The 20,218-nt window shown below is 48.0% G+C and overlaps 1 protein-coding gene across 4 annotated transcripts in view; it reads right to left on the reverse strand.

Moving 5' to 3' along the window:
* Positions 1-876: 876 nt before the first annotated feature.
* slit1a (slit homolog 1a (Drosophila)) overlaps positions 877-20,218 on the reverse strand; it is a 104,006-nt gene continuing 84,664 nt past the window's right edge. For 2 of the 4 annotated variants that reach the window (XM_042065903.1, XM_042065902.1), the window contains 19 exons: positions 20,155-20,218; positions 19,645-19,811; positions 18,810-18,945; positions 16,623-16,691; positions 16,416-16,487; positions 16,222-16,293; positions 11,309-11,380; positions 9,971-10,134; positions 9,733-9,857; positions 9,508-9,605; positions 9,228-9,367; positions 8,934-9,027; positions 8,618-8,755; positions 8,132-8,360; positions 7,750-7,880; positions 7,364-7,554; positions 5,918-6,206; positions 5,342-5,553; positions 877-4,933 (listed from right to left, as the gene is read on the reverse strand). The exon at positions 20,155-20,218 is cut by the window's right edge and continues 80 nt beyond it. In XM_042065903.1, the coding sequence (XP_041921837.1) occupies positions 4,695-4,933; positions 5,342-5,553; positions 5,918-6,206; positions 7,364-7,554; positions 7,750-7,880; positions 8,132-8,360; positions 8,618-8,755; positions 8,934-9,027; positions 9,228-9,367; positions 9,508-9,605; positions 9,733-9,857; positions 9,971-10,134; positions 11,309-11,380; positions 16,222-16,293; positions 16,416-16,487; positions 16,623-16,691; positions 18,810-18,945; positions 19,645-19,811; positions 20,155-20,218 (2,702 nt within the window). In that variant the 3' untranslated portion in view covers positions 877-4,694. The remainder of the gene's footprint in view (positions 4,934-5,341; positions 5,554-5,917; positions 6,207-7,363; positions 7,555-7,749; positions 7,881-8,131; positions 8,361-8,617; positions 8,756-8,933; positions 9,028-9,227; positions 9,368-9,507; positions 9,606-9,732; positions 9,858-9,970; positions 10,135-11,308; positions 11,381-16,221; positions 16,294-16,415; positions 16,488-16,622; positions 16,692-18,809; positions 18,946-19,644; positions 19,812-20,154) is intronic. The other 2 variants (XM_042065905.1, XM_042065904.1) reach the window with 1 other exon arrangement.

Consider the following 20,218-nt stretch of genomic DNA (forward strand, 5'->3'; position numbering starts at 1 on the left):
GAGTTACTTGTGCTGAGCCCGAGGTAATTTCAATTTGCAATATTATTTTTTAGGGCTGTCAATTGATTATAAAATTTAACCGAATTAAATACCTACTTCTAAATATATTTTTGCTGTGAAAGTATTTTAAATATTTAAATTCAAATGAATCATTGAATAGTCACTAATGCTGATATTAAAGTTCAAAAACTCTTATTTTCACTGTTCAAATAATGGCCATAATAATCTATGATATGACCTAATATGCTGAGGAAATAAATTCAAAAGTGCTTCGGGAAGAACTCCGGTGATATGCAAATTCCTTGCTGCAGACATTGCAGAGGACTTTATTTTAATCAACACCATCAGGCCGTTTTTTTAAAGTAAATGTTCCAAACAATGATCTAGGCAGCACATTTTCTACTCTCTCCTTCATTTTACAGTCTAATGGTTACTGACTAGAACGGCTCGGGGTCATATGGAATCGATTAATCTGCGCTATTTTTTTTAATCAGTTATTTTTTTCTCAAATTAATCAATCGAAATTAATCAGTTATTTTGACAGCCCTATGATTTTTCTCTAGTTGATATAAAAACATTTTGAATGTTCAGGTTTATTTCCTCCTGGTGCTCACTATATTCACACATTCACACTTATCTGCAGGCAAATGTTGTATTGGTAATTAGTAGCAATAATGTGTGTGTGTGTCCAATTTCAAACATCAATAAGCAACTACTGGTATATATGCACGCTTACACAGATTGCAAGAAGTCCACTGGATGTTTTCTATCCACTATCTCCAGCATTCTTCATAAGTAATATAGCACTGCGTGACTGCACTGCATTTGAGACTGAATAACCTGAAGGTTGACAGACTGGTGAGTGGCCAGACACAGTAAAAGCACACACATTTTTTTTTAATGAATGAAAAGGGTGGATTTTCAGTAAACATTTTGTTGGTGGCACTACATACATTCAGAATTACTGCAATTATCAATTATAACCATCAAATCCTGGAGACTCACGAAAAAAAAGCAACAGAAGCACATCCGTAGGAAACAAACAGTAAAGATTTCTTTCACTTGTTCAATACAACAGAGACACTGCATCGTTCACAATACATGGTTCATGGGTATAGCTTAGAATGCTGTGGGAGGCTCTGGAACACAGAATCAGCCGCCTTAAAGTACGACTGGGAAGGACAGACTGTTAAAGACCTTTAACTTTTTTAATTTTTTTTTTTTATTATATTTCCCCCAGAAAGATGGAAGTGCATCATTAACATGCGATGCGCTATGAATGGCGTGGGCACCACGGAGCTCACCTCCATTTGAAAAGACAAGGCTCTTCTTCTATGAGGGCTACAAAATAGTCACTTAATAGTCCACAGCAGCAGAGTATAGAAATGGTCACCACCTAAACCCCTCCCCTCCCACCTCGAAAGGAAACAAGGAAAAAAAAGTCAAAGAATCAGAACTGGCCACTCAATATCTACTGTACTGTACAGTGAAAAGTAAATACACTGTTTAGAGTTACCACTTCATGAGTGTAGGACTCCTTTTTTGCAGTTTTTTTTAATGATAGAAGCATTTGCCCAGCTGTCGCCAGTACTGTTTGGGTGTTCTCCGTCAGGTACACACTTGCGCACAGCCAGACCAAAGCAGTCATGTTTGCACAAAATGGATCTTGCATCAGCAAAAACACCGCCAAGCTGCCCAACAATCCATGTCCACAGTGTGACATTAACATCATTATTGGATAGAGTTAAAATAACATGGGGCAACCCTTACTAACTGGAGTCATGTGTACCAGATTCTGTGTTCACCTAGTATTCTTTGCTGATGGTTTGTCACTGTAATGAAAATGACTGATCATCACCTAAAGTGAAGTTAAAACAAGCATCATACTTACATTGGAACAATAGTAGAGTAAAATATTTAACACAAAGGTACAATCTGTTCCATTTGTAACCAGCATGGTTTCGCTGTCTGATCTCCCAGCTGGCCCCTCCCCAGGTTTGTGTGGATGGAATGTGTAAGTCAGGACAAATCAACACTGTAGTTTCTGACTTTCAAGTGATGTCACCAATACCTTACATCCTTTCCCCCTTTTTTGACTTTTATTTTTATCTTTTTTTTACTTGTCATTTTTGCATTATTATTGAAAATCAGCAACAAATATTATGTCTTATATATTCTACATCAGGAAAAGCCTTTAGATAAAATAAATAAAAAAAGCACAGACTTTCAAATGAATTAGATGTAATATTCACATGGAAGACAACATATACAATATTAAACATTTTTTTCTCTAAATCAATACTGCCTCCTATATAACAAGGCCAACCATTTGCTACCTTGTCTTGGCCAATTACAAACTAGTTTGTTTGAGCAAATCGAATAAACAAACAAATCAACAGTTAAGGGAGCCTACCAAGTGTCATTCTTCCTTTGTCCACAGAAGCTTCCAGGAAACAGATTTACTCTTTAACATATAAAAATACTATACCAAAATGAAATACAAATATATATTAGAATCTGTTAGGCATTTCTGTATAAAGAGAGGGCTAAAGGAGTTAGGTTACGTCAGGAAACAAAAAAATACAATCAAAATAAAAAAGGACACAAAAAGATAACAAAATTAGATCAAACTAAACTGAAACCGCTGAAGTGTTTGTTCGTAATAACAATAATATTTATTATTATAATAAAAAAAAAGCTCTACACAACCATTTGCAAGATCTTCCAAACATGCAAGAGTTTGCACAAGTAATACTGCAGGCATAGAGGAGGAGTGGTGCACTCCTGCTCCCACTGTAGGGCCAGGGAGAGAGCACGGGAGGGGCCTATTCATCACATCCCAACACTACGGCCAGCACTAGGCACTAACAGTGCAGCTCAACTACCACCTCACACCAGAACGAGCAGCACTTGCTGTGCATAATGTAGGCGTGTGTTTGTTTGGGTCGGGTCGGGTCGGGTGGGGTGGGAGTGGAAATCATGTCAAAGTAATCAAAAGCCACTTGGCAGGGTAACCCTAAACAGCAACTGAGTCTCTAATGGACAGGGCCCTGACTTCCACCAGAGGAAGACCCTATCTGGGCTCTGGTCTTCTGGGATGGTTTGGTGTGGAGGCTGGACTTGACAATGTCCACCCAATGCTCGGAAAAACGCCAAAACGACAGCGTTGCAGTCGCTAGGTGGGACAGCATCACGTGGTATTTGACATGCTGGACATGAAGCTTCACGGATGAAGGCAGCAGCTTGTCCGGAATTTGTTTTCCATCTTTGTGTGTGTGTTTTTTTTCCTTAATGAACTGTCCAGGTACATTCTGACAACAATGCCTTACATTAGAACAACAAAGATCTGTAACAATGACAGTGCAAAAAAATAAAATAAAATAAAATTAAAAACCAAATCCAGAAACAAACAAAAACAAGTAATGGTTGCAACGTAAGCCACATGAATGACACAATCCAATTGAACTCCTGCAGCTTGGAGAACCTGCCAGCTCTCTCCCATTGCAGAACGTGTTTGAAGATGTGGAACCAAAGCCCTAAGGGCTGTTATTCAACCTAAGTGACAGGGGTTCAGAGGGAGGCAGCGGACGCCAGGCAGCCAGGGCCAGCCGTCTGGCAGCGGGAGCTGGGATGTGGAGCGTAGTGTGCTGGGGCACATGCAAAGGTCCCGTGTGATGAAGCATCGCAATGTCTTTGTTTCATCTCTCCTCTCTGTACAAAAAAGCCTCAGCTTATCCAAAGCCATCTGTGTGTGTGTGTGTGTGTGTGTGAGAGAGTATGTGAGTTTGTAGTGTGTGTGTGTGTATTTTAGTATGTGCCTTTCTCAGCGCCTATTTTTGTACTTTACATCTATGAATGTCTGCTGTATGATTTGTTTAATGAATTTGTCCATATCTATATGTCTGTGTGTGGTTGTGTGTGTGTATGTGTGTGTGTACACCTGCACATAAACATGTGTATGCATGAGCCATAAAGCCAGTTAACTTGTGAACAAAATTCTGGAAGTAGAGTAGAGATGCTGCTCTAAGTTTCCCTAGGTCCAAGAAAGTCCATTATTTTAACCCTTTCAAAAATCCATACGCTTGACCTCTGCACCCCTTAGCCATCATCAATGGTGCAGCCAAGACCATCCTTCCTTCACTGTCCACACATCTACTAGTACTCTACCACTGCACCAGGGGGCGCTGTTTCCCATATTACCAACTGCTTTTCTGGAAGCAAACTCGGGACAGTGTGGCGATGAGGCTCTCGGTGGCCTAACAGACAAGCGTTATGAGGGCTGATATCTCAGGCCATGTGTGTGACTATTTAAATGGCATCTGTTCTGAATACAACACCTCTTGACATTTTCTCGGACCCCCTTGTTTTGAAAACAATGTTGTACGTACAATGATTTCTGTTTTCATTTTTTTCGATGACAATGACACTTTTTTTTCCGCCTCACACCATACGCTGTCGGGGAAAAAGGAGGAAATGTTCTATTATACAAACATTGTTGTCCATAATATATAGATAGAGGTTTTATATATATATATATTTCTGTATACTCTCGTGCTCGCATTGGCTCTCTTTTCTGTCCGTTCTCTCTCTCTTCATCCCTCTCTTTCTCTCTCTCTCTCTCTCTCTCTCTCTTTCCCTGACGCGCTCTCACTCTGTAGTGTGTGTGTGGGGGGCCCCTCCGGTGAGCATGCGTGCTACATGCACCCCACGCAGCCGCACTTGATGGTCTTCTCCACCTCCTCGCTGAAGGAGGTGCCGTCGCTGCACTCAAAGGTGTATTTCCGGCGCTTCATGCGCTGGCTGGCGCAGCAGGCGCCCGTGTCGCATACGCCGCTGCACTCCACCCACGACACCATGCGCGTGGTCTGGCAGATGGCATAGCCGCGCTGCACCTGGTAGAAATCCCGCACCGGATCCCCTCGGCACTCCGACTCTGAATAGTGAACAGTCAGAGTTCATTACTATACTGTATCTTGGGACTGTAAGGATTCAATACAGACTAACACACATATAAGTCTTCAGTCTCAGTCTCAGTCACTAGTTTAGGGTCTTATGTGACTAATGTAGGTCTTTAGTTTAGCCTTGTGGTTGTGGTGACAGGTGCTTTCAACAGAGCTAATGGCCAGGTTTGGACATCCAATGTTGGTGCATCCAATCACCTACATCTATCTCTAATGATCAAATTATGGCAAAATTATAGCAAACACATAACCACTGAAATCTATACAACTACATAGATCCATACAGTACTAATTAGACCAGTATGAGGTATAGAGAGCCATAGAGCCAAAATGGCTGAATGTGCATCACATTGTATTCTCCTGAGGGTGTAGGTTCTCACCTCTGTCACACAGATCTCCAGTGTAGCCGCTCTCGCAGTTGCAGAAGGCGTCACCTGTGTCAGAGATCTGGCAACGGCCATGTTTGCACTGCAGCTTCTTACAAGGGTTGAAGAGCTCCCCCTGCTGGTTGCACAGGGCACCACGGTAGCCCTCCTGACACTCGCAACGGTAGGACTGCGCATCCAGAGGAATACACTTTCCATGAACACACCTGTTCAGAAAGTACAAAGGGATTGGATCAGAACACTGGATCAGACAGTTTCTTACTGTCAGCTTTTGAAGTACTCCCTAGTGAGAGAGAAGATCTGGCTAAATGTACAGATAGTAAATGCACGTTTTTCTACCATGCAAACAATGAGCCCATTGACACCACTCAACATTCTGGTTCAACATTGAAGGATGCAAATGATGAGATGGATGATGTGACAGTTTGTGTCATTTGTCGGGTGGGGGAGGAACGTGTCACACTCTGACCTCCACTTCCCCCTGCAGTTACCCACATTTTCAGACACAGACACAAAACCATGAACAGTCTCATCCTCATGACCCCCTAGTAGCCCCGTGTGGGTCCTTACTTGCTGCCTTGGCATGGGTTGGTGGCCGGCTGGTCGCAGTGTGGCCCGCTCCAGCCGGGCTGGCAGTGGCACACGGGCCCCGAGGCGGCGTTGGGCTGGCAGATGCCGTGCAGGCAGTAGATCTTCCGGCAGGGCTCGCAGCCCGGCACCACGCCCGGCTTCATCTGGGTCTTGGTGAAGTCCTGCAGCTCGTTGTTGATGTACAGGTTCTGGATGCAGCCGTGGAAGCTGGAGCCGTTTTGGAGCTGCCACATGCGCAGCGCCGCCGAGTGCACGTCCACAGGCATGCCTGCAGAGAGAGAGAGAGAGAGAGAGAGAGAGAGAGAGAGAGAGAGAGAGAGAGAGAGAGAGATGAGAAAAGAGGGCAGAGGGGAGCAGCAGCACACACAAACACAAGACGGGCATGACAGACATGAGGAGAGGAGGAGAAGGAAGATGATGAGGGAGGCCATTTCAAAGAGCGTGGTGCCACATTTTGCACAGAAGTACTGTGCACAGAGTCCAAAGACCATACCTCCCTCAGGGCATTCGTTTTTTGCTGAGGTGACAAAAACACACTATGTAATTGAATTATTCACTTACGATGAAAATCTTGACTCAAATGTCTAGTTTTAATTAAAAATTCATAATTTATTGGAAGATATAATTATTTTGGGGATGTTTATCACAAGTTGTGAGGTATGGCGGAGCAATATTTAACAATCAATCATTAAACTCTGTGGAGCGCAGCGTCTTTAAAATAAGATGGAAGTAAAACAGAACAGATTCACAGGGGCCTCATGCAGCAATCCAAGCAGCAGTCCTGACACTAATCTAAACACAGCCACAACCAAGACAGGACACAGCACCAAACTCCCAGAGGACCACACACACACAAACACACACACATAACAAAACACAAAGCATTGCCATTTTGGACGTCATACACATGGAAACTGCAATAAATGTTGTCCCTGGATGTAGCTTTCTCATCAGCATCTATGTTTATGACATCAATAATGGATCCCGTAACAAGACACACACACACACACACATACACACACACATACACACACACACACACACACACACACACACACACACACACACACACACACACACACACACATGCACACACTAATACACACAAACACTCAAAAGGATAATAATCATCATGCAGATACCACAAAAACCCTGAGACTGTATCTGTTAGGTCTTTTAGAGCATATATGGGATAAGTGCATCAAACAGTGATCCGGAGGCCTGATTAGTCGCTGCTGAAATCACTGGTGGGGGAGCTCTAGCAAACACAGTCTGTGGTGGGAAAATCGGCTGGGGGGAGGGGGAGAGGGGGATGGTGCGAGGGGGTGGGGGGTGGATTGCGGTGTCAGAGTGAAGGGGATGGGGGCGGGAGTGGGGCAGGGGTTGGGGAGGGGGGTGATTGACAATAGTGTAATTTTAGAGTGCCTGCGGTGGAGGGAGGTATCTGCAGAGGGCCCCTACCCCCCACGTAAAGCAGAGCGTCTCCGTTCAGGGGCCGCACTGTGCCGAAGCTGTCCATGGTGGTGGGGAGGCCGCCGTCGATGGACAGGTTCACCATCTGGTCGAAAGTCACCAGCTCCACCGTGTGGAACTGACCATCATTGATGGTTTCAGTACTGAGAGAAAAATCAAGAAAAATATATATAGAAAAATTAGAGGGAGGAGAGAATATTACTGCAAATTGGAAACAAAAGAATGTTTTTTACAGTAATTGGCAACAAAAGAATGTATTTATATCAATGTTCTTGGTTATGAGCCACTCAGTTCTATCTACTGCATGTTGCCTCCTACTCTACTGTCTATTGACTAACCTGTAGATGGCGTTGCCAGGCTGGTTGCCAGGATCGTAGCTGACCTTTACATGACCTTGGTACAGCTCCACAGCAATGTGGTCATTGTCTCCGTTGTACAGAAGGATGCCATTGTCCTCCGCTGTCGACACCTGGAGAGAGAGAGGGGGTCAGGCCATGTCATGGCTAGTCTTCAAACAAACACACACACACACAAACACACACACACACACTCATGCACACAGCTGGCCATTGGGATGTGGAACATATCAAAGCTGGTGTACATTACTGGTGTCAGGGCCTGTATGTTGGAGCCCTAGACCTATAGCAGCTAAGTAGAAGGGCGACAGACAGCAGTCCATGGTCATTGTAAAAGACTATATATGTGTTATGCAGGGAGTACCTGCAGTGTGATGTTGGCCTGAGGCCAGTTCTTCAGGTCACTGAGGAGGAGGTAGGAGTCCCGGTCGACGAAGTTGACGCTGACCAGCTTCTCGCAGCGTGGGCCGCCGAAGCCTGGGAGACACTGGCAGATGGCCCGGCCGGAGCGCTCCACACACAGCGCGTCGTTCTGGCAGTCGGCCAGGTCACAGAGAGAGCGAGGGGACTTGGGCACCTCACACAACTGACCACTGCGGAGTATCAGAACACACACAAATAAATCAGTGGCTGAGGGGTAGGGAACCAGCACACTTCTAAATGCATTCAAACTATTGATACAACTAACACTATCTAACATCTGACATATACTTATTGAGGTCTGCTGATAATGAAGTATGCTAAGAATGTTTTTCAGTAGTACAGTATACTAAACTCAGATTTGACCAGCTAACCTCCCCAGTGAGAGTCTGTCTGAGGTGGGTAGTTATTTGTTGGTGGTGCCCCTTACCTGTAGCCTTCCCTGCAGGAGCATGAGTAGCCATTGAGCTCATCCACACACTGAGCCTCATTCTGACACCGGTGATCTTGACAGTCATCATAGTTCATACTGCAGTCATCACCGACATAACCTGGAGTGCACACACACCTGACATACACACACACAAACACACACACACACACACACACACACACACACACACACACACACACACACACAAATACACACACACATAATGGTGAAACCAGTAGCTGGACAGTGTGTAGTATGAAAAGCCGAGAGTTGTAATGAGTGTGTGGAGTGGATCTGGGAGGCCTGTACTCACTGAGGACCAGTGGACGTGATGAGACACGTGGCCTGGTGCTGGCACGGGCTCCGCCCTGGCGCACACACATCCTCCATCTCCTCACACATCTCGCCTGCGTACAGAAACACACACACAAGCACAGATGTACACACTCACAGACACACACGATCACAGACTGTAAGACCTCTACTAAGACAGCCCCCTCTTGGAGTACAGTATATGATTAGGACACACTCAAGCATAAAATCATAGCTATGTTGTGTGTTCCACAGAGCACACAAACCTCTGTAGGGAAATTAGATCTTAACTGACCTGTGTAAAGAGGAAGACACAGGCAGGTATAGTTGTTGACCCCATCCACACAGGTGGCGCCATTCTCACAGTCGTTGTCCTCGCAGTCGTCTATGTTCACCTGGCAGGTGGGGCCCTCAAAGCCAGATGGGCAAGAGCAACTGTGTGTAGATATGGTGGAAGATTATGTGTCACAATATGGTTCTAGTAGCCGACTCATAAGTTGCTCATAAAATGTCCTATATTGTACAGAGCAACAGATCACACAAAACTGCTGCTCCGCCTACACAGAGGCACACACCTGAAAGTGTCCCCCTCCTCTCCAATGAGCTGGCACACTCCTCCGTTGGCACAGGGGTTGCTGACACACGCATTGAGTGCCGTCTCACAGTTCTTACCCTGGTGCACGGCATGAAAACACACTGCTTAAAAACTGAACCAGATTATATAGGAAAGATACCTCTGTATTATAACAGATAATGAAATTCCACCCTACTGGTCTGACTGCTCTGGCTGGGAGACTCACCTTGAAGCCCTCGGGACAGGTACATTTGTAGATGTCCACAGGGTCACTCAGGCAGATGCCCTGGTTGTGGCATGGGGCTGACAGACAGGGGTTACACTTGGCCAGGACTAGGGGATCCACTTCACCTGCACATAGGTAGAGCGACACCAAAGAAACATTCAGGGAGGAGAATGAGTATAAGAAATGATATAACATTCCATAGAGAATGCTGCTATCTGTCCTTACTGCTGTGTCTTACCTTGGCACTCAAATTTCTTTGCGGGTGTGGTGAGCAGCAGTTTGCCCTCCATGCCATGTGGGCCAGCACAGCGGGCGATGCCAGGCTCCTTGTAGCCAGTCTTCACCCAGTCTGACAGCCAACGCAGGCGGCAGTCGCAGTAAAGGGGGTTCGCTCCGATGGCCCTGCAACACCACAGTACATCATCAACCACTCAAGATGCAATGCTTGCTTCAAACAGCAGGTGGCTCCCTAGTACTTTACAACAAAATCTTTACAGTAAGGAGAGACGTCAACAAAGACTTATTAGGGGCAATTTACATTGTTTAGTCAGATGGCATTATGAACATTATCTTTGCTGTTGTTCATCAAGGCATGAAATTAAAATAATGAAAGTAAATTGGAGCAAATGCCAGCACTGCTGTTAGTCTTTGTGGGGGTGACAGAAGGCCCACATAACAAATCTTGGCATAGTGTCTGTTCCACAGAATCAATTTGGTTCCATTTACTTGGAAGGGGAAAAAAAAAGCGAACGGAGCTCATCTTTCAAGCCAATCCGATATCTGACATCTGCAAACATGAGGGGGAACTTGACTGAGGATCAATGGCAGGGCCTGCCTCTCCAACTCACTGATAAGGTCATTGATCTTGCACAGGGGAGAATGACACAACTTAACCTGGATGACTTGGGGCACAGATGCTTTGACTCAGTCACTCATATACAGACCTTTTCACACAAGTATGTACAAATAACTATGAGCGCACACATACATGCAATAAAATGAATCACACACAAGCACATGTAAAATGTAGTTTTTGGAAACATGGAAACATGCACACACACACACACACACACATCGCCTGCCCATAAGACTAATAAACTAGCAGTCTGGGCTGTGTTTGAGGGAGGCTGGGGGAGGCTTCCTGAGCCAAGAGCAGGAGTAGGAGTAGGAGCAGGAGCTTTGGCTGCAGCGGCGCAGTGAAACCACAGGCGTCCGGCCGACCACAGAGTGCGTGTTGGCTGGGGACTACACGCTGCACAGCTACTCCGGAGGGCACCGACAGTTGAGCCACTGTGCACAGGCCTTTCTGGCAGACGCTCTGAGGCCGCCACGCTGGGCCCTGGTGCTCCTGAACCACCAACCAACCAACCAACCAACCAACCAACCCCCCCCCCCACCTATCCCATCTAACTTAGTATGTGCCTCCTCCTCAGGCTCTCGTGCCCCAGACATAACAGGCTGGGTGGTAGGGGAGCGCAGGGGTTTGCGGTAGGTGGGCATAGAGACACAGGGCGAACTGACTGACTGACTGACTAAAAGTCCTTGTTTGGGAGGAGGGGGACCTGCGGATACTCACAGGTGGGACAGTGAGGCCACGTCACTGAAGATGCCGTCAGGAAGCTCGGAGACGTCATTGCCATGCAGTGACCTGTTCAAGAGAGAGAGAGAGAGAGAGAGAGAGAGAGAGAGAGAGAGAGACTAAGAATGAGATTGGGTGGGAAATTTAAACCACATGCTTATAAGAAATGATGTAAGTGGTAATAAATTTCTCTTTTTAACACACATGGGACACCTTGGCAAATAGGTGCATGCTGTGAGGTGTGTGTGTGTGTATACGTGTGTGTGTGTGTGTGTGTGTGTGTGTGTGTGTGTGTGTGTGTGTGTGAGCTATTCCTGTAATGTACCCTTTCCTGTAAAGACGATGACATTATACTGTAGGTATGAGTACTGTGTTTGTGTGCACTCCACTCTATATCTGTAGGCCAATGCTTAGAGTCTGAAACCCACGTAATATAAAGTCTCACTGCCTGCCTGGGGTGCTTTATCCCTGCTACTGGTCTCAGATCAGGTTAGTCTGCTAGAGACAAACTTTTCCACATCCCAGACACTTCTTGCAGTTTTTGAAGTTTGAGGTTTTTCTGTGTTTTTCACAGGACCATGAACCAGGCTTTTTTTCCTCTTTTGTCTCTGGAGACTTTTCATTTTCTTTTGTCCAGAAAAGTACTTTCATTTGTCTGTCCCCCCGTCTTTGTTTCCTACACCTGTCATTGGTGCCATGGTGGAGGTTTTTGGCTATCTATTTTAGCTCTGTGGGCTTGGCAGCGCTGCCCAGAGGAATTTGGTGGTTCTGGTTTTGTGTTACAGCACAAGGGCATGCTCCAGAGGGTGGGGGTGGGGGGTGTAAAAGAAGATGGAGAGTTGTTGTTATGTGTGTGTGTGTGTATGTGTGTGTGTGTGTGTGTGTGTGTGTGTGTGTGCGCGTGTGTGTATGTATGTGCGGTGTGTGTGCGTGCTCGCGTGCGTGTGTGTGTGTGTGTGTGTGTGTATGTATGTGCGGTGTGTGTGCGTGCTCGCGTGCGTGTGTGTGTGTGTGTGTGTGTGTGTGTATGTATGTGCGGTGTGTGTGCGGTGTGTGTGCGGTGTGTGTGCGTGCTCGCGTGCGTGTGTGCGTGCGTGCGTGCGTGCATGTGTGTGTGCGTGTGTGTATGTGTGTGCGGTGTGTGTGCGTGCTCGCGTGCGTGTTTGTGTGTGTGTGTGTGTGTGTGTATGTGCGGTGTGTGCGTGTGTGCGTGTGTGTGGGGAGCCCAGCCGAGGTCCCCTCTCTCACACCCGAGCGGCCGGCCGTTTCCTTCCTCCTCGCTCAGCAGGGCGATTAGGTGACAAGGCGGGGAGGCTTAATGGCTGTAAAACAATATGGATGTCTTAATCTGTCATTACCACGCGCCGGGTGCCACCGTGCCACTGATCCTGTCCTCCGGCCGGCCGGCCAGCCAGCTACCACCACCCACCCTCCAACCACCACCGCTGCCACCTCCACAACAACCAGCACCTCCGCCCTCTGCTTCCTCTGACCGGGTGCCCGGTCCGGCCCCTTTCTCCCTGGCCAGCGTGGGGGCTGAGCGGGAGGCTGGCAGCAGCTTGGGGAGGTCCGGCTGGCGGTCAGGAGGGGTGGTGAGCACAGGAGCCAGCCAGTCTCCAGGGTGAAAGCCGATCCCCGCCGCCTCCTCGGGGCTGCCTGAAGCCCTGTTCCTATAGCTGTCCCCACTGGTTTTCATTTCTTTCTTCTCTCTTTTTCTGTTGCTTTCTTACTTTTGTCTTACTGCTTCCCTAAATCTTGTTCTCACACACACAAGTCCCTTTTTTTTGCTTGTGTTGTCTCACTTCTCTTTCACTACCCAGCAAGTTAGCCCTCTCTCTTTGTCACTGTGTTATTTATCTGTGTCTCTCCATCTCTGTACATCTTTACTTTCCCTCTCACACACACACACACACACACACACACACACACACACACACACACACACACACACACACACACACACACACACAATCTCTGTGTCCCTCCTTGAACTTCCTCTCCTCCAGCCGCTCGTCACCAGCAGAATTGGTGCCCAGGGCGTCAGTGGCGGCCCCGAGCCTGGCGCGGTCTCACCCTCCTCAGAGTGCCATCGGCCTCCTGGCCCTTCTACCCACACCAGGGCCATTAGCAGCGAATTAATCCCAAATCAGAACCATATCCATGCCAGACGCGACGCCTCAGACCTGTTTGAAGCCGCGTCGATTAATTATTTCTCTCTCGCTCTCGTTTTTTTCTCGTTTTTTTACTGTTCCCCATAAAAACGCAAAGCCAAAGGTGATGGTTTATGATGGGTTTTGCACCTCTGTGTGGTTTTTGTGAAGGGAAGCTTAAATCTTTTCAGCACTGCTTACCCGCCAACTTAGACCCCTTTGAGCCTTAAAGTGAACTATTAAATACACGGTATTGTTGAGGCGACGCACATTAGCCCCACTTTCTTTTCTCACAATGGCAACCCCCCCCCCACCCCCATATACACACCACCCCCATATACACACCACCCCCTGATACCCCCTTTCAAACCCTTTCAAAAAATGTGGCACCAATTCCCATTTTTATAGAAAAGCTTTGATGGATCAGACCAGCAGAAAGAGATCAAAGTTTTTTTTTTGGTGTGTTTGTCTCTGTGTGTGCTCCTGTTGCAATAAAGTGGCAGTGGAGACAATAGGGTGGTCCAGACGGAAAAGGAGGGGTTAGGATGGTGTGTGTGTGTGTGTGTGTGTGTGTGTGTGCGTGTACATGTGAGTATACGTGTGTATGTGTGTGTGTGTCTTTGGAGTGGGAGGGATTATGGGAGATCTGTTCTATCGCAGGCGGGGGGATACGCGACAAATGAGCCGGACTTATATGGCGCGTCACTGAGACAGACCAGAGCCGTGAGTGGCTGCCAGCGCTCACTGATGCGTGTTCATTAACATCAAAGCCACCAGGGCCACAGGGCCCGCCACAACACAAAAATGTATTTACTAATGATCACCGCATTTCTGCTTCATTTCGCTGTAAAAACTGGAGTCGGAGGCAGTGTGTGTGTGTGTGTGTGTGTGTGTGTGTGTGTGTGTGTGTGTGTGTATGTGTGTGAAGGAGGGGCATGAGTGGCTTGCTGCGGGCCATTAAAAAAAGCCATGTCTGGTGGACCACATGTCAAGAGTCTGTAGCTTTTTCCTTTAGGCGCTGACAGCACTGTGGTCAGGAGATAAGAGCTACAGAATGGGACTGTGTGTGTGTGTGTGTGTATGTGTGTGTGTGTGTGTGTGTGTGTGTGTGTGTGTGTGTGTGTGTGTGTGTGTGTGTGTGTGTGTGTGTGTGTGTGTGTGCATGTTCCCCTCTCTCTTGGTGGCGAGTGAGTGAGCGAGTGTACAGGCTCCGTTACGATGCGTCCCATCTGTCGCCGCATCCGCGCCTCTCCCCAGTCCAGCTCTCCTCCCTGACAGATGGCGCTCCTCTGTCCTGCTCTGACAGCCAGGAGAAAAGACAAGGGGGAACACCTCCTCTCCTCCTCCTCCTCCACCTCCTCTCCATCCTCTCCCTCGCTTCCTCCTCTGTTCTGACAATGCTGCACGCTTGAGTTGCATGCGCTAAGTGAGCTAACATCTCTGGTCACGGGGGCCTCCACCCATTCATTTGGCTTTTCTTTCTCATTCTCTCTTGGCCCCTATTCCTCTTCTCTTTCTCTTTTTTCCTAGTCCTCATCCCTCATCTCTCTCTTGCATTCTGTCTCTGTTTTGGGCCCCCACCTTCTTTTCACTCTCGCATGGCCCCTCTGCTTTCTACCTCTCCCTCTCTCTCTCTCTCTCTCTCTCTCACACACACACACACACACACTCACTCTTACATACACACAAACACATTTTGTCTTTCTTCATCTCAGCTCCCTGACATCTTTTATGCCCTTATTTGGATGATCTCTTTCGCTCTCCTCTTCTCACACGCTCCCTTCCTCCCTCTCTCTCTCTCACATTCTGTCACTCTCTCTCTCTCTCCTTCCCTATCGCTCCCTGTGACCAGGACATGGGATTTGCACATTTGGATGGAAGCAGCTGTCACTCATGAGGGCAGCTCCCCTTGGCAGTGGTGGTCCACTCCAGTGCGCTCGGCTGGCCGCCTGCCTTTCAACTGTATCCAGCTCTCCTCTCCTCCACGTCACTGCACCACCACACCATCCGTCTTGTCCTCGCAGGGCTTGGTCGCCTGGTTGTCATGGCCCGGCGTACGCGGGGCCAGGAGCGAGCGGGAGGCTCGGGGTCCGGCGGGGCCGATGAGAAGTGACACAGCGGGGGCGGTTGCGCAAGCGGAGCCGTGCCACGGGCTAATTCACAGCAGAGGCAGCGAGACGCACAGCAGCGGCAGCAGCAGCGCTGCAATTAGGGCCGAGCTGCTGAACAGCAGTGCGCAGCAGACGTTTCATTTGGAAAGTATGTGGAGGCAAAGCAGGAGGCACGCTGAGCTAATCCACAATGAATGTCTGTGTGTGTGTGTGTTTGTGTGTGTGTGTGTGTGTGTGTGTGTGTGTGTGTGTGTGTGTGTGTGTGTGTGTGTGTGTGTGTGTGTGTGTGTGTGTGTGTGTGAGAGAGAGAGAGAGAAAGAGAGAGAGAGAGAGAAAGTGTATGTGTGTGTTAGAGAGAGAGTGAGAGAGAGAGAGAGAAAGAATATCTGTGTGTGTGTATGTGTTTGTGCGCGGGTGCGTATATATCTATAGTCGTGTGCATGTATGTGTTTGTGTGTGTCGTTTGTGTGTATGTGTGTTTGTGTGTGTGTTTGTGTGTGTGTGTGTGTGTGTGTGTGTGTGTGTGTGTATGTCTGCAGGGTCTCATACTGGCTGGAGGTTTGGGTGGGAGTAGGAGATAAGACAGAGGGAGAAGAGGAGATGAGAGAGGAGAGGAGAGAGTGAGAGAGAAAGAAAGAGAGACTCTTACAGTAGACGGAGTGAGCGCAGTCCACTGAACGCCAAGTTGGGGATGCAACGCAGGGCGTTGTAGCTAAGGATTCTGGGGGAGAGATAAAGAAAAAATGTTGGTCAGGTCGACAGAGAGACATAGAGAGAGAGAGAGAGAGAGAGAGAGAGAGAGAAAGAGAGAGAGAGAGAGAGAAGCTGACTATCAGCACGTACAGGGTTGTGAGTTGGCTCATATTGGCAAAGGAGGAGTTGGTCAGAGAGTTGATCTTGTTGTTGCTCAAGTCCCTAAAGCAAAAAGAAAAGAAAATACATTCAACAATACACTACATCAAAGTGAACTTTTTTTTTTAAATCAATGTGTTGCTAATGAATTCTTTCTGTGAGAAAGACCAGATGGCAGTTTTGTCCGGAGAGCCTTACACCAGCTGCAGGTATTTGAAGGTGGAGAGCTCCTTGGGCACCACACTGAACTGGTTTCCATCCAAATACCTGTGGAGAATCAGACACATTCATCATCGGCACTCTCATGCTCAGACTCAGCTTCAGCCATCATCCCCACACAAATCTTTCATTCTATCTCTCTTACAGTCAGATAGACTAGACTAGATGTCGTCCTTTATTTTGTTTGTGTATGTGTGTGTGTGTGTGTGTGTGTGTGTGTGTGTGTGTGTGTGTGTGTGTGGTGTGTGTGTGTGTGTGTGTGTGGGGGGGGGGGGGGGGTTATTAAAATTCTCATTGCTGTGGCGACCCAAGCGACCCCCACCAACTCTCCCACAAAAGGGACAGCCTGTGGGGACTCCTCCCTCCCCGCCTCCTGGTGGGAGTGTGAGGGTGTGGTGAGGGGGGCCAGTGGGGTTGTGACATGCCTAGCTGTGGCCCTCTGGAGGGGAGGCAGGGATCCGTGACTCCTGGAGAAGGCCCAGAGGTCATCCCAATGCATACCCTTGACAACCACCGGTGAAATAGCTGTAGTGTCACTAACTCACGCTTAGGGGGGAGGAGGCAGGAAGTGTATGTGTGTATGTGTGTGTATGTGTGTGTATGTGTGCATTTGTGTGTGTGTGTGTGTGTGTGTGTGTGTGTGTGTGTGTGTGTTTGAGATGAATGTTTCACTTGGCTGTCTGATTAGGACGAGTCTGGCTCCTCTGTCCCACTGTGAGGTCGGCACACCCCCCTGCCCACAAACACACACACACACACACAGCCCCTTGTGTGTGCTGTGTGTGCATGTGACTAACAGCAGGGCTTCCATTTAGTAAAGGTTGACCCTGTCACCTCTACCCACTCCTCCCAAACCTCTGGGCAGTTATAATTCTGGGAGCTCGCCTGAGGCCGTGTGTGTGTGTGTGTGTGTGTGTGTGTGTGTGTGTGTGTCTGTGTGTCTGTGTGTGTGCATGTATATGTGTCTGTTGTGCCACTATATGTCACTTAAGCTGTGTGTGTGGATATCTCTGAGTGTGTTCCGTGTCGTGTGTGTGTGTGTATGTGAGCATTCGTGTGTGTGAGCATGTCTCTGTGTGTCTATGGAGATAATGACGGGTATTGGAGCTCCAGCCATGTCGGATGCACAGATGAAAGCGACGGGACACACCTGGCTGCAGGTAAGAGTCGAGAGAGAGCAGCTGCAGACTGTGGGGGGCTGTGTGTGTGAATGGCATGCCTGTCTATCTGCCTGAGAGCCCGGCCTCTCTGCCTCTCAGCCTGGAGTCTCGGCTTAGCTGACTCACGCCCCATGTATGCGAGTGCATGTGAAACCACAACAAGGTGATGTGGGGGTGGAGGTGGGTTGGGGGAAAGTTCCAGACCACGGGCAAACACCACCATTCGTTAAAGAGGCACCCACTCATTAAAAATTTACTTTTGCTCTGGTGCTGTAATGTGGCCAGTCCAACCCCTCCAGACCAAACCGACCACCACCTCCAACAATAACCCACAATCCCCCTAACCCCAAACACCCACCCACCCACCCCTGCTTGGCTCAGGGCCTGGGAACGGGGATGACATCAGAGATGGCACCTCCTGGAGTGTGTGGAAGCAACACTTAGTGCTGATGGATCCCAGAGCCAGAGCACTTGTTGTTTGTCCTTTGTTTAGAGCTGTTGTGCATTTATTTGCTAAAAAACAATCCAACAGCTTCTGCAATCCAGGAGGAACTACTAAACCCTCAAGACATGTTATATCAACACAAGAGCTGATATTCCCTAATTGAAGAATTTCATTTAAATCCCCTCAGGTCATGTTTCATAAGAAGATGAATGTGCTACTTTTAGGAGACCTTCACTTTACATTGTAGATACAATGTTTTGAAATGAAACCTTTGGCTAAGGTAGTAGTTAGCATTAGCATGTAGTCAGATGTGGGAAGACGCAGGTTCAGAAAGGAAAGTTAGTCCCACGACATATTTGTTCCAACTCTTCACTAAACCAGCTGACTCTAATTAGCACAACTCTTCAGCCAGGTAGATCAGCTAATTTGTGAAACCACCTGTGTTATGTGCACAGGTAGACCCAAACATGGTAGGACCTTTCCTTTCTGAAGGCCGAGTTTTCCACCTGTGCAATGTGGCGATGTCTCTGAGTGTGTGTGGGGTCCTGAGGTGGCACTCACAGCTCGGTGACGTTGCGGGGGATGCCCTTGGGCAGGGCGCGCAGGTGCTTGTTGCTGCAACGCACCACCGTCTCCAGGCAGGTACACTCGCTGGGGCACTGGGGGCGCGGTATGCAGCTCTGCACATCCTCTTGGCCTGGCGCAGGAGAGAAGGAGAAAAAAGAGAGACAAGGATGAAGGAGACAGCGGTGGAAGGAGGGGGACAACGAGAAGATAAGGAAAAAATGGTGAGGGATGCGAGGGAACAGAACAGACAGAACAAAAGTAGAGGAGTGAAGGACAAAGTGGAAAGGAGCAACGAGAAAGACAAAAGAACACGACGGGCGAAAACCAGCAGAGAGGTGGGACGAGAAAAAACAAAAGCCGAAGGGGTAGAGTAGACAGAGACAAAGAGAGAGTGAGAGAGAAGAGACAGAGACAAGTCAAGACGAAGCGTGAGATAAAGGGAGACAGATGGAGAGAGCCGTCACTACAACTGACAGCTTATTGATTCCAGGGGACAAAGCAAATGGCTGGGCAGGAACAGCGCTGCACTGCGCTTTTGTTCTCCTGGCTCCTGGCGAGCACGCTGTGCCGCCCGCTAATCAATACCATCGGTACGCTGCTATCGACTCCACACTCGCGCTGGAAGCACTTCAACAGCGAGCGGAGCCGGCAACCGACAAAAACAGACCTGCCACAGTGTTTGACAGAACTGTTTGGCACCACTTCTCAGTCGAGCTGAACAAAAGTAGAAGGGAACTTTGGTGGAGTGTGACAGTGAGGTGTGTGTGTGTCTGTGTGTGTGTGTGTGTGTGTGTGTGTGTGTGTGTGTGTGTGTGTGTGTGTGTCTCACCCTCTTCGCAGCGGAAGTCTGGGAGTGCCACGTCCTGGAGCGGGATCTCCTTGAGGAACGCTGGCCGCTGGCAGCGTGGGTTGCCTGTGACAATCTTGCGGCTGCGGAGCCAGTCTCCCAGCCATGCCAAACGGCAGTCACAGTTGAAGGAGTTGGCCAGCAGGTTCCTGACAGAACAAAAGAGTTAGGAATAAAAGCAGCGAGCTGTCAAGGGCCTGGGGAAGATCATGGAATCCTTTTTAATACATGCTCATGTTTTCTACCTGCAAAATGATTGAAACCAGATTTAGTCTATCCTGACAGTCATATTCAAATGAACAAGTTCTCTAAGACAGATGCTGCATAATCACTCTGATCAGCAATAACATTAAGGTATTCTAGGTCTCATACCACTTTATAAATCATGTTAATTCTACGACAAAACAGCAAAAATGATCTAAGTTAATTTTTACAAGACAAGAAAAAATGCGTGTATCTGAAGTTCATGTGAAATTCAGGTAAAGTTCGTACAGAGTGGAGAGGGTCTGCAAGGTGTCAAAGGCTCCAGGGGTGATGGTGGTCAACTGGTTGTCAT

Source organism: Alosa sapidissima, chromosome 16 (assembly GCF_018492685.1).
Source record: "Alosa sapidissima isolate fAloSap1 chromosome 16, fAloSap1.pri, whole genome shotgun sequence".
NCBI classification, from domain to species: domain Eukaryota; kingdom Metazoa; phylum Chordata; class Actinopteri; order Clupeiformes; family Clupeidae; genus Alosa; species Alosa sapidissima.